This window comes from Pezoporus occidentalis, unplaced genomic scaffold, assembly GCF_034315485.1.
Source record: "Pezoporus occidentalis ecotype Australia unplaced genomic scaffold, CSIRO_AGI_Poc_V1 ctg81, whole genome shotgun sequence".
Taxonomy (NCBI): domain Eukaryota; kingdom Metazoa; phylum Chordata; class Aves; order Psittaciformes; family Psittacidae; genus Pezoporus; species Pezoporus occidentalis.
Window position 1 is genome coordinate 8,454,223 of NW_026916170.1, and position 18,031 is coordinate 8,472,253.

Consider the following 18,031-nt stretch of genomic DNA (forward strand, 5'->3'; position numbering starts at 1 on the left):
GAATCATAGAATGTTTAGTGCCAGAAAGGACCTTAAGATCATCTAGTTCCAACCACCCTGCCACGGAAAGGGACGCTTCACACTAAACCATACTCAAGGCTCTGTCCAATGTGGCCTTGAATGAATCTCCAAAACAAAGGAGATCAGAAGACTACATGATAAAGTAATGGTAAAAAAGCATCACTATTTCTATTATCTGAATAGATGAATGCCAGCTGGAAAATTCAGACATACTGAATAGAATCAGATTAACTGGAAATTGAACGGAACGGCAGTCAGAAATCCTTTCACAGAAATAAAAAGCTGAAAGAAGGACAAGTGTTCCCTCTTGTAAGGGAAGTAAATGGTGTTCTAGTATAACGAGTTTGTGCAAAGGATGCAAAGCATTTACAGGAAACCATCTGGATATCCTGCAGCACAGAAAAGAGGAAACAGGAGTGAGGAAGCAGTAGAAGGGCACAGAGGAAAGCCAGCAGAGAAAGAGACCTTTACAAGAGAAGGAAACCATATACAAATTGAATTTCATCCACAAAACTATGTGGGAAAGAAGGAATTAAAAAAAGCTTGCAGAAACTTTAGCAAGACTTCAGGTCCAAATGTCCTTCTGATGTGGATACCAAATCAGGCAGTTTCTTTAGAATAAGAAAGGATCTAAAACCCCTTGAAATGTAATGGTTTACTACACATGGAACAGGTAATATGTACAAACAAGCATGCTACAAATACTCTAGACATAATGAGAGGATTAAAAAAATAGGACAGTTATGGTCCGAATAATAATATTTTTTAATTTTCTCAGGCATTTTCAAAATATCCTTGCAGTAAAGGATAGAAATAAACCCATTCATGTGGTATTTTTATTCCTACCTATACACCAATAAGTTTTCAATACAATTTATATCACCAGTTGCTTTTCACAACTCAGTCTTCCTTGGTAATTAGAATTATTAAAAGCAGAAAGAGGAGGTAGAAATACAGGTTTTGTAAAGGTCTTCCAGTTTTCTTTCCTGTATGTTCATCTGTTTTTTCCATGCTGATTGTATACTCTTGTCCTGGGTTCAGCAGTAGCAGTCATGTTTCTCCACCTTGGTAGCTGGTGCAGTGCAGTGTTTTGACTTTCGGCTCAGGAACAGAGCTGATAGCGATGTTTTGGTTTGGCCAAGGACTTTGTGAGCCTCATGCTCTGCCAGGGAGGAGGGGAAGCCGGGAGGAAGCAGAGACAGGACACCTGACCCAAACTGACCAAAGAGGTATTCCATACCACAGCACGTCATGCCCAGGAGGTAACTGGGAGTTAGCCGGAAGGGCTGGGAGACTGCAGGGTTGGAGGAGGTATCGGTCGGTGCTTGGTCGGGCTGGGGGGGCGAGTGATCGGTCAGCTGGCGCTGAGGTGTTGTATTCTCTTCCCTTGTTATTTCCTTTATCATTATTATCATTGGTGGTAGCAGTAGTGATTTGTGTTATACCTTAGTTACTAAACTGTTCTTATCTCAACCTGTGGGAGTTGCATTCTTTTCGATTCTCCTCTCTGTCCCTCCGGGAGCAGGGGGAGGGCAAGAAAGGGGGGAAGTGAGTGAACGAGTTACCTGACTGGGTTTAAACCACGACAACTCTCTAGTCTAAAATGACCTCAGCTTCATAAGGAGGCAAGACATGCCTCTCCCCCATTGTAGGACGGGGTCCACCTTTCTTGTTTCACAAAAAATTGTACCTAACCAGAGGCTTATTGTCCAAAAATAAGTGGTACTGGCAGTAATAGGCAATCTATAAGAATAGTGACTGCATAAGGCTATTAAAAGTGACAATCTCACAATTATTACTACAGGAGATAATATCAGAGTCATTATGATATTGCTAGGAAGACAAAGCTTGTGTGCCTACCCTAACTTTGAGTTGTACGTTACACTGGAATTAGTCACAAAATATCACAGATTGGCACATCAAGTGGCTTGGGAGGAGCAAAATGTGTTCTGGGTCATGGGTTCCAAAAGGCAAAGCAGTACAAAACAGCCAGGTAAAATTCACAATTGTACTCCTATGCCTCCTACTGCACTGCAGGAATCAACCGATATTTTCATGCATGGGGGAAGAAAGACTGAGATGCCTGTTATTCCCCTTCACCTTACAGTTGTGGCTTGATAGAGTTAATACAGTACAGGTGGTAGAATGTTTTCATTTGAGAGTATACATCCTAATCACACCTGTGACTATACAGTAATTAAACAGGTCCTGCACCTTCAGAGGTTTGGATAATTAGATAATACAATCTGATCTTTACTTCTCTTGTATAAAGCTGATAACTATGACTTTTGTCATGTTACTTCATTCTGTGATAAAGGAAACAATCCCTCCACCAAGAGACAGAAATACTGCTCTACTGACCTTTTTTTAAGCACATGTACTCACCTGGACAATTGAATGCACTCCAACTGTCTGCATTGCTTGGCTTTCATCATCTGATGCAATAGCTACAAAACTAAATCCCCGAAACAGCTGATGTGCATTAGCACTAGGTGGGATACCTGGTGAATCTGAAAAACACATCACCTACTTATGAGCAGAGTTTTTAAAACGTAGAGATGAGATTATGACTACTCTGAAAAGCAAACTACAGCTTTATGCTATAAAGTACACAGAAACTGGAATTTGCAGAAAGTGTTTCTGAGGACCAAAATATAAATAATTATTGAATTGCTTTGCAGACAGCATCTAGAAACACAACTCATGATTTATGACTGCAAAGCTATTGCTGTCAGACAATATTTTATTATACAAAACACGTTACTTGGCAGAAAATATTTACATACAGAAGCATATTTGTATCTATGGAGTAGTAGTACTCAAATTTTGGTAACACCCTGAATTTGTAAAGACAAAAATTTCTATCATATTTTGAATAGATCAATGTAAAACTATGCAGAGACAGATTACACTGAAACAGCAAATTTGCCCCCTGAAGTCTGAAATGAAGACTCAGCTTCTATATATACATAGCATGGAGTCACCATCATGAATTAAACGAAGGCACAGAATATAGCCTTTAAACAGATACAGATGCGGATAACCTTTTTTTTAATTTCATTAAAAACGAGATTACTTAGCTAAGAAAACTGAATTTAGGTGTATGTTTTGTTGCTGAAGATTACTTCATTTTTACCATAGGACAACTCAGTTTTCCCTTACAATACATTTACACCAAAGACAGCAAAAACTTTTATGAACTATGGAATACTTGTTTGTGAGCATTCACTTAGCCCAGCAACACCCAGAACAACAAGACACTTGACATATGCTGAACAGGAATAATATTTCTAGTTTTTGATATGTAAATTGTTTAATTCTTCTCTTTTTACCTTTTGGAGTTTTTGCTGTAAACTCAGGGTCAAAATAAAACGTATCTTCAGGTCTGCCAGTTGCAGGCTTAAAAGGGGGATGAATTTCTCTCCTGTACAATTTCTGAAGAGAAAGCATAAGCCAGAGTGAATTAAACAGTTATACAACATCACCAAATACTTAAAGAAATTTACTGAGTTGATTGTTAACTAGATACTCACATTCCAATCTATTTTGGAAAAAAATGCATGCCTCTTAATTTCTTCAACTCCATCTGGACCCGCACCTTTTATAAAGGAAGAAAAATGTCCATCAATTATATTCTTGTTGGTCTACAGAATAACAAGCAAAATTATATTTTTTATTTGTTATTTGTTCTGTATTAATTTTAGATGTATGGCTAGCAGAAGCGATAGTATTTTGTGGACCATTAGAAAAGCAAAGAGGCAAACTATGTTTTTACTTCAAAACCCATTTTACACAATAAACTGTACAGTTTAATGACTACTGGCGTTACCAATATTTTAATTCAACTTAAAATATTCTCCTAAACACTCTACCTAATCTGTTTGCTGGGTTTCTTTTGAAAAGCATTCGCAGAAGACTCTGTGCTTCAGGACTCAAGAACTGAGGCATTCCAAGTTTGGCCCTATAGAACAAAAATAATTAATAGCATACAAACATATTTAGGTAAGAATTAACTCTGCATTCCCCCTGTCCTTTGTCATTCAACAAATCCATATCAAACAAAACAAAGCACCATTGAGCAATTGCCTTCAGATATCAGAAGCAGAGCAAAAGTGCTGTCAGTCATGTAAACCTGCAATTTTTTTTTTTCCTCATTTTGAGTAATATAATATTTTCAGTAACAACTCAGGAACTTGAGTAGAGAAAGAGGTGGTAAAAAATGTGGAGAAGAGTAGTTAGGCTAGGATAGGATAAGAGTTTACCAATTTGTAAATTTTAGTAATACGCTTTGATCCACTTTTAAGTCCAGTTATTACCAAATGGCACCAAACAAGCAAATCCATTCTAACAGTAAGTAAAAGACATTTTAGAAGGGGTAAGAACACTAGAATAGTATGACATACAGCAATTAACACTTAAGCAAAACAACAGGAAACCTAAGCTAGAATGTAGAATTTGCATTAAGATAGGACAGATTTTGCAAGATTAGCAGGTTAAAGAGAAAAAGGTCACTCACTTTCCTTTCTCCTCTCTTCCCCCCTTTAAATACTACTTTAAAACTTGCCAGTTTTGAATTTTTAAATTAAAGTTTTTGTAGTTCGGTCATTTAATTTTGTTTTGTAATCCTCACCATATTTTTCTCCTCTCCATTCAATGTTGACCCTCCATTCTCCGACTTTTTCTTACAAACATGGTAATGGTAAGGATGGGTACATCCTTTCCATCTCTTACTTAATCTGTAGCTTGTATTTTTCTGTAAGAATTTGTGACACAAGCTTTCTCAGTGTTTCAACCTGAAGACATGATGTGGCTTGTGTTCCAGCTACTTGTGGATGTCTACTTTCGTGTCACTTCAGCAAGTGCATACAAATTGCCATTGATTCACTATTGATTACTTTAAAACTAGAATTTACTAAATTTTCTACTTCTTTCATCATTAAAGAAGCCAGGGCTGTGTGTGTGGGGGGAAGTCTTTAAATACTTTGCCTTCTTTGGGCTCTTCAATAACACTCTACAGGCAGATCAAGACCACCAATGGAGTGGAGGCATTGGCAGTGAGCGGGCCATTCAATGCTTCCGCAATTGCAATGTGCCACTAGCAGCTGAACGCTATGCACTTTATATGCAGTGATTTCATTGTGTGTTCACTTGATGTCATTTCTGCTCACAGCAAAGTATCACAGAGCTGTAAGAAGGAAGCAAGGAATGCATTGTCTGCAGAATCACCATTTACAATGTTACTGAAGGATAGAGAAGACACATCTGAATATGACAGGACTGTGCTGGAGAGGGTGGAAATCTCTATTATAATCCCAAACAGCTCCAACAGTAGGATACAGCCCTGGAGGTTCAGCAGGAAAGGTCAACAGCTTAGAAAAATCTAAAACGAGGCCAAAAACATAGATGCAATTAATCTTACAGAGAAATGACTAAGCAAACAGGAACAGAATATGCAGAAGAAATTCTGGAGGAATGAAATGTACTGCAGTCTACAGTGGAGTGAATTGGAGGCCCTTGTGCAAATCACAATTAAGACTGTCATTGCTCCTTTTCTATCATGAAGGAGCACATTTCACAAAATCCTTTACTGGCCATGTGACACAGCAGAAGAAAAGGCGAAGCCAGATCCTCAGTTCTTAGTTTATACAACTACATGAATGACAGCAATTTTTTTCTGACATTCCTGATGGACGAAGACAAAATTTTATATTAAGGTATACCTCTTCAGTAAAGAGGAAAAGATACTTTAATAAGTTAATGTTATTGCTGAAAACTACAATTTCTTCAAATTGCAGAGTTTCTAGTTTTAGGTAAAACACACAAGAATAAGCAGAAACTTGTCCTGGTAATGATGTGAGCAATAAAGGTCCCAGAAAAACATGTGCTGCAAGACAAATATATTTCCTGTGGATTTTCAGGAAAGGGAGGTAAGAAATCAAGATACTGTAAATGATACACTACGACAATATGAATTTGTATGTACACCTTTCCATTTTAAACAGTTTTATGAAAAATTTAAGGAGAAATACAGTACTTTACTGGAACACAGAAAATAAAAACATATTGCCACTCTTCTGGGGCTACACAAAAATGCAAACTTATCAGAAGACTTTAAAATACCTTCTGTTTTTCAGCTGTTTCTATTACCAACAGCAAAATAGATTTATATGTATGGAATAATTCTAAGTGTACGGAACATTAAAACGGGTAAAAATTCTTAACTTCATACTACATTTTTTTTGCAACTCCCTGAAACTAATAGCAATTACGAAGACTAGAAGATGAGAAAAGAAAGACATTGGAAAGGTATTTAGGGATACATGCTCAGATAAAATCTGAAATTACAGAATAGTTTAGGTTGGAAAAAAACTTTAAGATCATTGAGTCCAATGATTAACCCAACACTACCAAGTCCACCACTAAACCATGTCCCTAAGTGCCACATCTACACATCTTTTAAATACCTCCAGGGATCGCGACTCAACCACTTCCCTGGGAAGCCTGTTCCAATGCTTGACAACCTTTTCAGTGAAGAATTTGTTCCCAGTGTCCACTCTAAACCTCGCCTGGTGCAGCTTGAGGCCATTTTCTCTTGTCCTTTCCCTTGTTACTTGGGAGAAGAGACCAAACACTCCCCTCACTACAACTTCCTTTCAGGTAGTTGTAGACAGTGATAAGGTTTCCCTTGAGCTCCTTTCCTCCAGGCTAAACAACCTCAGTTCCCTCAGCTGCTCCCTGAAAGACTTGTGCTCCAGACCCTTCACCAGCTTTGCTGTCTTTCTTTGGACCTGCACCAGCACCTCAATATCTTTCTTTTCATGAGGGGCCCAAAACTGAACACAGTATTTGAGGTGTTCCTCACCAGAAGAACCAGGAGCAGCCTCACCAGTGCTGAGTACAGGGGGGGGATGATCTTTTCCCTACTCCTGATGGCAACACTAGTTCTAATACAAACCAGGACAGTGTTGCCTTTCTTGGCCACCTGGGCAGAAGCCAGCTCATGCTCATCCAGCTGTTGACCAACACCCCAGGTCCTTTTCTGTTGGGCAGCTTTCCAGCCACTCTTCCCAAGCCTGTAGCACTGCATGGGGTTGTTGCGACCCAAGTGGAGGACCCAGCACTGAGCCTTGTTGAACCTTGTATCATTTGCGTCAGCCTAATGATCCAGTCTGTCCAGATCCCTACACAGTGCTTTCTTATCCTCCAGCAGATCAACACTCCCACCCAACTTTGTGTCACCTGCAAACTTTCTAAGGGTGCACTCAATCCCCTCATCCAGATCATGGATAAAGATATTAAGCAGATCTGGCCCCAGCAGTCAGCCCTGGAGATACCACTTGTGACCAGTGGACCACCAAGTTAAAAAAATCCACCAAGTGGATTTAACTCCAGTCACCACCACTCTTTGAACTATGATGACTATGAATGTCAATTATCTGCAGAGATGGAAGGAGGATATTCTACACAGCTGAACAACAGACTTTTCTATCAGCAGTGGAAACACTCTTAAGGAACATTCTATAATCACAACATGATTTGAATTAGTATGGTGTTGAGGCAGCAGAAGAAACTAATTACATTTGCGAATATGAGGAAGAAAAACAAGTGCAAAGAATAACAATGTATATGCATTATGAAAGCAAAAGCGAGGAAAAGAACAAGTTTGTTTTCTAGTAGTTTTCACATTCTAATTACTTAGTAAAAATATGGAAGAATTACATATATTTACTTTTCAAAACAGGCTGTTGATACAAAAGAAATGCTGTCTTCAGTATATAGGTAGACAAGTGATAACAGGACTATGAACAATGATGAACAAAGCAGAAAACTAAAATAGTCTTATGAGCTTCCACGGGATGAGGGAAAAATGGTATTAGTAAAAAATTGATGGAAAAAGAGAAGTGAAACTATGATATGAGGAAACAGTTGTTTGCACAGTGTTAGGCTACAGTCCCAAAAGCAGGACAATTATGTCATAGGTTGTATTAGTTCAGAGAATATGTAGGGGATCAGCAAGGAAAAAAAGGAGGCCTTCATTAGCAAAACCAGGAACACTAACTGCGTGAAGGAAAACAATTTTCACAATATAGCTAATACAAAATCTATACTGGAAATAGCAAAGGGGAGAATTGGAACTTGGGTGAGTCATAGAGGAGTACATAACAGAGGATGCACTTTAACAAATAGGGGAAGTATCAGGGAAGCAAGTTGTTGGCAGCACCAGTAATACAAAAAAGTAGGGTGAGGAGCTGGTAAGGTAGAGAAGGATAAAAAGAGAAAATACTTCCAAAAATCCCCCCCAGAACCCCCAAAAAACCCAAAAGAAAAAAACCACACCCAAACCCCCAAAAACCTCAAAATCCACCCACAAACCAAAACCCTAAACCAAAAACCAACAAGTTAAAAAATACACAGGGTAACAAAAAGGGTAAGAAGGTTAAAAAACGTTATGTAAATAAGATGGGAAAGATAACATGGTGAAAGAAACTATTAAAGAGCTGCTATCAGATTCTCTGTACCTGGTATGGGGGAGGAATAGAAAGCAAATTAGATAGGCAGCAAAAGGAATTAACAGTATGGAACAGGGAGTGAGGATTTACAAGTACCTTTGGAAATGAGGGAAGAGCAGAAATTAGATATTGCAGCCCGGAGGGCATTCCTGTAGAATACCTGATGAGATATATAAATAAGAGTGTACTCACTTGAGAATCATAGTCATGGTTTCTTTTCTGTCTTTCCCTTGGAAAGGTAGAGTACCAGTGAGCATTTCAAACTGTATAGAGTAAAACTTTCATCAATTACATTACCTGGACAAAACCTAATTTTTGTCAAAACTACTTAGCATCTTAACCTTCCAAAATTCATGCATGTTAACAACCAAGTCTGTGCAAAACAACTTCTCATTGTACAGTTTAAATTACTATGAATGTTAAAGCAGCCTTTGCCATTTATAAAGCTGCAAAATATTTTCCTATATTGATACCTTGCTTTACATGCTTTTATTTGAACAATTTAGACTACAACGGTCTGTGTTTTATTCCTTCCCAAAATGTTAATTCTTGGAAGACTTGATCTACATAACTGTATTTTAGTTTTCAAGAGTGGGGGGTAGGGGAAAAAGACTCCCCAGTCAAAAGTTAGTGACAATTTCTCCTCATGCAGAGATACTTTAAAAAGTCAAAGGTTTTAAAACTGGCATGTAATAGCCTTCATTGGAAAGGGGAAAAAGGTTAGTTGATTGACAAAGACATGCATGATGAAAAGTGGTTACTGTATGCATACAGACGAAATAAAGCCTGAAAGAACATGTAAGAGCTACACAGTACGTGCATGCACATCCTACAGTGCCTGGTAGTAGGCAACAGACACTGTTAAAATACCGATTTGTTCTGAACGTGACTGAGTAAAAATAGATAAATATAAAGAAACTTCCTCTGGGCTGCAGTGTACTGCAGGGTTCTCAGATCTAAATGAGGAAGTGAAAGCAGTCTGGCATCAGTCACAGCAGCCAACAATCTGAGGCAGCAATCCCAATTTTTGGTTTAAGAATTACAAAACAATTCAGTTTAATGAATTTTCATGGCATACCTTTAAAGTCATTAAAATAATGATAAGGAAGCCATATGAATAGCTCATGAAAACTTAAATCATCCTGACCGCAAGGTATCCTTTATTCCCCTCTTTTCTGGTACCACTCAAAACATTCAGCCTTATAAGCATTAAAAATATACACGGATACCTTGAGTGAACAACATGTGACTGTAGCGTTGTTACATCTACATTAAGAGCATTAAGTTGCACTAACAGCATTCTTTAAAACTCCTTATTAAAATAAAATTTAAAATTTCTTACTACCTGATGAGATATTCAGAGAATAACAGATGCCAACTCTTCACTACTGCCAGACACTTTTTAATTTTATATATATATACTTATATTTAAAATTAAAAATTTAATATAATGCCAATGTGAAAAAACCCTACTTTAACAATTCTTAAAAGAGTTGTCAGGAAGAAGAAAGACAGCCAAAACTATAAAAAAATTTCCCCTTTTGTTTTAATTAGAACGATTCTCACAAATTTCACTTATAAAGAAACTTTTCTAAAGGTACATTTGTAGTGCTGTATGTTTCACTTACACTTGTTTGAAACAAAGTTTCTTTAGCAAGCTCCTATTTGTCACTTGTGTTAATAACTCAGCATACCTGTTCTCTGTGTGCAGGGACACCTCTCCCCAGCCCCGACAAAGAATATATTCCAACATCAATAAGACAACAGTACTTTAAGAATAAGCTAACATTGGCCTTCCCAAGTTACCATCTTTTATTTCAACAGGAGAGTACCTCAACAAATACATAATACTTCTGAAAACTTTTAATGTTTTCTGATATCTGGCATTCCTTAAACAGTCATAGTTTTAAAGGACAATTTGGAATAGACTTCTCAATGATGGTTTAAACATACTTAGTGTCTAGCAGCAGAAGAAAAGAGGACAAATGATTTGTTGAGATGTTTTGCTAATTTTTGTTTCTGTGCTGTTACTTCTGTTCATTCTAGATACTTTGTACTCATACCACACCAACAACCACTTGAATTCCCAATCAACACAGATTCTAATTAAGAATGATTTAAGAGTGGATACATAGATTGTCTATAAAAATTACGATGTAAACAAGAAATGCAAGCAACAAAAATGTGTCAGAGAAAACTGTGTTGTATTCCATATACTAATTTGAGTATTTGCTTTTTATAGTTATATTTTTGTATTCAAAGTAGAAGCCAAAGTGCTTAAAATGCAATACTCTTAGACTGTGACAGCTATACCAGTCACACCTAACATCCTTCAGCAATTTTCAGTTTTGACATTCCCACTATATAAGCACAAAGTTATGTTTTCCAACTTTATAAAGTAAAGGTGAACTTTTAACTATGCTTGTGTTAACAACAGATTTTCTGCAGCTACAGCAGTTACATTTTAATTGTGTTCTGACTGACAAAATGTGAACTTGTGAGAGGGTGTGCGTGTGTTTGTCTTAAGTGAGTTTACTTATCAGGTGCTGCTTTTACATAGTCAGTTTTCAGATCACAACAGCATTCTGGATGATTAAAAGGCGACAGGATGACTTATTTTCAGATACAAGAGTCCTCACGACAAAATGCGTATGTTAGTTGTACTGTTACAGTCATATGTAGCAGAAGCAGTAAGAAACAAACATTTCCTTTACAAACACAATTATTTAATCTTTATGTCAAAAAGGCACACAAAGATTATAAATATTAAAAGCCATTCAGCACTCCTAAAATACCAAACACGATCTATTTTTATTGTCCAAAGCCATTTCTGATAGACACATTATTTCCCCCTATCCTGCAACTTTACAGAAATTAACTCCTTGCAGAAACACTGTAAGCAACTGAACAATTACATCCCATATCAGCTCAGAGCCGTTTAGATTATTTTATGTTAGAGAGCAACAGCAGTCATTATTTCATTGAGCTGCAATTACACTCGAGACTAATTAGAAAGTTACCACTCATTTTTTCCACTTGAGAATAAATTTAATTTAAAATTTGGATCTAAATTTCTTCCCTGCCTTGGAAGAGGCAGTATTTTTCCTGTGTACTTTAGTATCTAACATTCAAGCTACAATAGCTGCACAGTATTTCAATGATAACAAAAATATGGCATATTGTTGGTGTTGATATGAGACCTAGCCCATGTTCTTGATCCGAACTCTGCTGTATTGTTATTAATTTCATATAATTTAGACTTCTTTTGTAATGAGAATTCATTGAAAGCTCACCTTAAGAGTTCAATGTTTGATTTGTTTCACGAAACCTTGCAAAGCACAGTTTTGCTACCATCTACATTTACCAGAAACCTACCATTAAAACACCAAAAGACCACCAGTCTGCACTCTGTGTATGGCCTCGTCTATTAACGACTTCTGGTGCCATATATTCCACAGTTCCACAGAAAGAGTAGGCTTTTTTTTCATGATCAATTGACTCCTTACTTAAACCAAAATCTGGAATGAAAAAGAAAAATAGTTCTAAATGTAATTTTTTTTAAATCATGCACTGTTAATATTTCTGCCATAATGTGAAATGCAATGCTTGTATCATTTGTAAATACAACTATTTACACATAACGGGCTTAGAGAATCCTCCTTCCCTCCCCATATTACCACAGGTCTGTAACATCAGATATAATTATAAAGCAGATATTTAAATATTTATGTATGTGATTTATTTCAACATATTTGCACTATTTGCTCCACAGAAAAATTACCTACCAGTTAAAATCACTTATTTTACCATATTGGTTTACTGAAAAAAAAAGAAAAGAAAATTAAAAGATTTTATGATGAACAGAAAAGCTCCAGGTGTTGCAATTTCCCTTTATTCACCTGTCAATTTGATATGTCCTTCCTCATCAAGCAGGATGCTAAAAAACAATAAAAAGAATAAAATAAAATAGTTAGAATATTTTCTGACTGTTGTTTCAGACAATGTGCTGACAACATTTAGGAATAAACAGAACAGCATACAATCATTTCAAAGGGTGTTGACCATTTCAAATAACATCAAGTAATAAATATTCTCGTGCTGTACCAAAGGACAGGACACACAGGCCCTATACTCAAGAGCAGGTCGTGTGCTTCTGCCTATTTCAGTCACAAAAAAGGTCACACTTCACCAAGATGCCAACTATCCTTAATCACCACTGCATATAATTGCAAGTCAAAGCATGTACAGTATTCAAGAATTGGACTCTATAACACCACCTACACAGCAGACTTAGTTGCTCCAGCTTCTTCTGTGGGGCGCTGCATTTCATTCTGAGAATGAGACATGACCCAGGCACACACTGCTTGTCCATTTCCTGCTTGCAGTTGCCATGGTGGGAAACAGCTCCACAGTATAGATATAGGCTACAATGAAAGTTACTACAGTCTCATTCATAACTTGTCAGTATTTTAACCTTTGATAGTTTGTTGTTTTTTCTTTAAACCAGATACATCCAAGGCTTAAAACCAAATAATTAAAAAACAAACAAACACCACCACCCCCTCCCCCCCAATACCAAAACACCAAAAAAATCCGAACAGAAAAAAAACCAACCTCAACCCAGAAACAAACACAAAAGCCCCTATATGTAAGGCTGTAGCTATTTAGTCTTCTGACAATTACTATTTCATTCTTCTCCTCTTGGAAGTAAATGTTAGCAAAATAACTAAAGTTCTCTTGCTTTGCAATTTAATGACCTTTTTCCACTTGGTAAGCTTATTTTTCCTCACTTCAGAGTTACTTAACAGAACACTCCCAAAGCTTAAACACCATTCTTTGCTCATTTGTAAGTGCCAACTCATGCTAAAAGTCCCCAGCTTTCTGATCCGAGTTCGAATATTTCCCTTCTTTTTAGTCAGGGCTAAACATTTTGAAATTTGTGTCTTTTTTTCCACAAGATGCACAAAAGAACAAGCTATCTTAATGGAAGCTCCACCGAACAGCCAGGTTCTGTGATACTTGTATTTGCTCTTTTCCACCAATATTTTGCATGAGACAGTTATCTCACAGACTTTTCAGGTTCTCCATACAGCCATAATAGAGAATAATGTTCACCATTAAGACTTAAGAGTTATTACAGATTTCCTGGCAATGAGGCAGAGTGTGTTAACTATCTGATTAAGCATAACAGAAATGCACACATTATATTGTCACCTAGATACCCCGCCAGGCAGAGGGTAACACCACAGCATACATTTATATCTGAATGGCTCAAATGTTCCACATGATAGCAGTGACATTTTCTACTTCAAAACTTCTAGAACTACATTAAAAAATAAAATAAATAAATCTCTGGAGGAAAGACATAAACAAGAGACAGAATTCAGTCACTTGAATGAAGCATACATGACTAATATATTGAGACACAACAACATACCAGAACTGCAGCTTCAAGCTTATTTTAAATCTCCAGTGTAATTATGTGATCATCAATACACTAAAAGCCTGTGACTTATTATTTTCATATTTTATTTTAAAATTTAAACCTCATTCTGCTATTACTACAGTGCATTGTAAAAATCAGTGTTGGAAAAAAAAACCAAACCCAATGTTTGTTGTTAGGCTTTCAAATGCCTAAGAGAACAAACAGAACATTCGACTCTAACTTTGTATCATGCATTTGTTCTAAGTTTATTTCTAGTCCAGAAATTCTACAATAATGACAAAACCAAAAAAAACCAAGATCACCTCTTCCCCACTGTATGCTCTAATCAACCTGGAAAAAGAAAGCTAGGAATATTTCACTATACTCATTACTTAAAGTACCACGGATGTAATTGGCATATCACTCAAACTAAATGCTCAAGTTCTAGTGGAAATGAAATCAGAATGGTTTGGGTGGTAAGGGACAAAATTCAACTTTTTTAATTAAAACAGCCTGCTAGCTTCCCCCACCTCCCTCCCTGTTCAGTTTACATAATAAATTACTGAATTTGAACAGCTGCAAAGAGAAATGCATAGGTAGAAGTACAATAGAAATCAAATTAATATACTGCAGTTGCTGCAGAGCAGTCTTACTTTTCTGGTTTTAGGTCCCGGTATATTATTCCAAGACTATGTAGATGGTCTAAAGCAAGTGCCAATTCTGCCAGGTAAAATTTAACATCATCTTCTGTGAACATCACCTGAAAAAGTAAACCAATGTATTTTACATGTAAAATCTGCAAAGCTTACACTAGCATCAACCAAGCAATAGTAACACTGGTTTTGTAGAATAGCTCTTCATAATACTTTTAACTAATTTCTATACAAATACCATGAAATTCCAATTTCTTGGTTAGAAAAAAATTGGACTTTATAATAAATATTATTTCACTGTACATTCCTGAAAAAGAACTTTTGAAGCCAATATAGTATTTTTTTTCTGCAAAACTGAGGTTATTTGCTTCTGGTTGTTCAAGAGAGCAGACAGACACGTTGTAGCAGGGCTGAAAAATTTTGGGAAGTGTTTAAAGAAAGCGAGTAATGTCTTTACTGGATGTGACCATTTCATTTCCAGACAACAAATAGACCAAAGAAGTCCAAATGCCTTAATTTCATCTACAAAGTCAAAGGCACAAGAGGACCATATTCATCTTGGGTTTGAGGAGTCTGTCTCTAAGTACTATGAAAAATAAGTTACAGCAATGGCAAAGCCCCTACGATGCAGCCTGAGATGTAACTACATACAAGGGAAATAAAAGCATAAAATAAAGAAATAACCTACATAAGAGCACAATTAAGATCCGAAGCAGCAATGCCATTTTTTCTATTGGGAAGACAAACTAATCCCTGTTTACATTCAATGAAAATGTTGTGCCAATTCTACCAACAACTGTTATTACGCACTGACAGGAAACATTATAATTAAATATTTCTGAGAATCTAGAAAAAGAAGAAAAAAAAACCTTCACAATACGATTCTACTGCACTTACTACTCAGCCCCCCCCCCTTTTTTTTTACTTGGAATTTAAGACTAATATCTTTAGATACAGCATATGGACCTGGAAAAAAAGGATGGCAATGGGGAGCACAGATGAACATTATATTAAGCAATAATTAAGACAGTAGAATAATTTTCCCCTTAGTAGTTTAAAGGCAGAAAGCAGTATCAAAGCTTGTATAAAAGGTTGCTGCTGATGTTACTTTTTCAAAATAGCCAGTATTTAAGTACAGACACATTCAAGAAGCAAAATCTCTATGAGAAACATTTAAAAGCTCAAATAATGAAAGATCCCATGAGGATGATAATACACCCACACTATGTGTGGGTGTTCTTTATAAACACTGCATGGAATTCATCTCTCCTAACCTCAAACATCTGCATTGTATACATCTAGCTCTGAATTAACCACTTTTCCCTTTACAGTCAATAGGGAAAAAGCAGGAACTTTAGGCTGCAGTTCATCTAACCTATTTTAAAAATCACACGAATTGATACGAGGATGACATCAATGGCATCCAACTCGCATTTCACTCCCTCAGTTATAAACAATTTGCTTAGTTTCAGGTACCTATAGTGAATATTTCTTATCTAGCCATATAAGAAATCTACCAAATTTGAGTGGCTCAAGATGAAAAAAGTCACCATCAGGATAGTGATATACATTCATTCTTGGGAAATAAGAAAGAATTATGGATTTTAAGGAGATAAAAAAAAAAAGTATCTTAGTTTTAGAGTACCAATAAATTTCTACTTTATCCGTGGCAAAACAAACTAGAAAAAGCAGCTTGAAACAGATGGCTACACTGAGTTAAATGTAGTAATTTATGTGGTCAGCAGAAATATGGTGATATATCTATACACAAAATGCACTGCATTCTACTCTCATCTTAATAACCATACAGCTTTGTAGTGGTGACCCAACTGTCCTAGATACTCTGTAGCAAGGGAAAACGGAAGGCAGCTACAATTACAAATTCTGGCTTCCAGACAGATATATCTCCATTCTACCATGTATTTGCTGGAAGTTTTTGTACATGAGTGATGGGGAAAAAAAACCAACCAACCAACCAACCAACCAAAAAAAAAATCTGATCTGTGAAATGTCAGCATTTATTTTAGAAGTTATAACAAAATAAATGTATTCAAACTTTTTGAAGTCGTTATTTGTCACATTCATAGAGATACCATCAGCATGACAGAGACACAGTGCTCATGTCTGGAAAATTACTAAAGTAAGTGGAATAAAATTCTTGCTTTTTTAATATTTATAAATAATACAATTTCATGTTCATATGCAAATCATGGAAAAATATCCAGCACTACATTCTGGATATTAAAACCAGTCATAAATCTGTTAATTTGAATACAAGTACTTTGTATAAATCCATGCTCTTTATGAGACTCATCTTTAGACATGGTGGCAGTAGGAGAAGAAAATTTTGCAAGGTGCAAAAAGCAGCACAGAAAGACAGCTTGTCTAAGCCTTTTTTCAGAAACAGTGTAAATTACCAATAGCATTTTCATGGAGTGACTACTTCATGCAAAGAAATCCTAGCTGGGTAAAAGAAGGTATTACAAATTTCATTCAATGAAAACTGAATTTGAAAAGTGAACTCTCCTAACATAGGCAATTTACAGTCAAATTTTCTCCATAGACAATTTTCAAATTAAAAAAAAGTTTACCTCTTTGGATAAACGTGTAAACAAGTCTCCTCCCCTGAGAAAATCCAAAATAAGATATAGCTTCCCTTCTGTTTGAAAAGCTGAAAAAATCAATTAAAAAAAATTAAACATATTCTAATTTTACCCATGAGTGGAAGAATAACCTAACAAATAATTCACGTTTATTTTCATTGTAAAAATTAATTATTATTCTTTCTCCTTTGTGGAAAAAAATGTTTAAATTAATTTAATAACTGTTCTTCTATCATAGACCAAATAACTCCCATACCTAGTGAAAGCAAAGCAAGTCACCAGTGGAATTTGTAAAAAAAAATAAGCTATACTTAAGTTAGTCAGCATTTCATTCCAGATTTTGGAAGTAAAATTCCTAGATTTAAAAGGGCAAAATAGTAACTGATGCACATATACAACAGCCTCTAGAAACTCAGCTTAACAGGGAGGTCTAGTCTAGTGTGCAAAAGAGTGGCAAGTAAAATAGTAAAAGTCACGTTATTTAAGCCCCATGAGAGTGACGGAGATCTGAGGTTTGAACTGCAGGAAAAACTGGATCCTAGAAGAAAAATACAAACTGAAGCTGCTCCCCACAACCAAAACCCAACGGAACTGTTCTCTTTTTTCAGTTTACTTTCTGCATGACACGTTAAGAGTACTGATCCCCTCCCCAACAACCCACATCACCCTTCCACCCCCCACCTCCTCCCTCCCCCCAGCCCCCTGAAAAATTTTACCGCTGACCATGCTACTAAAAGGCATATTCCCACCAATTTTGATGCAACTGAAAATAATGCCATTGTGATTTTCTTATGCAGTAAATAAAATAAGGATAAGAAA

The 18,031-nt window shown here is 36.3% G+C and overlaps 1 protein-coding gene across 4 annotated transcripts in view; it reads right to left on the reverse strand.

The window, feature by feature from the left end:
* RPS6KA3 (ribosomal protein S6 kinase A3) overlaps window positions 1-18,031 on the reverse strand; it is a 78,727-nt gene that overhangs the window by 17,483 nt on the left and 43,213 nt on the right. For all 4 annotated transcript variants that reach the window (XM_062603805.1, XM_062603803.1, XM_062603802.1 and 1 more), the window contains exons 6-14: window positions 17,201-17,280; window positions 14,610-14,716; window positions 12,431-12,468; window positions 11,907-12,049; window positions 8,724-8,794; window positions 3,894-3,982; window positions 3,555-3,619; window positions 3,354-3,456; window positions 2,407-2,531 (exon numbers count right to left, since the gene is read on the reverse strand). In XM_062603805.1, coding sequence (XP_062459789.1) covers window positions 2,407-2,531; window positions 3,354-3,456; window positions 3,555-3,619; window positions 3,894-3,982; window positions 8,724-8,794; window positions 11,907-12,049; window positions 12,431-12,468; window positions 14,610-14,716; window positions 17,201-17,280 — 821 coding nt within the window. The remainder of the gene's footprint in view (window positions 1-2,406; window positions 2,532-3,353; window positions 3,457-3,554; window positions 3,620-3,893; window positions 3,983-8,723; window positions 8,795-11,906; window positions 12,050-12,430; window positions 12,469-14,609; window positions 14,717-17,200; window positions 17,281-18,031) is intronic.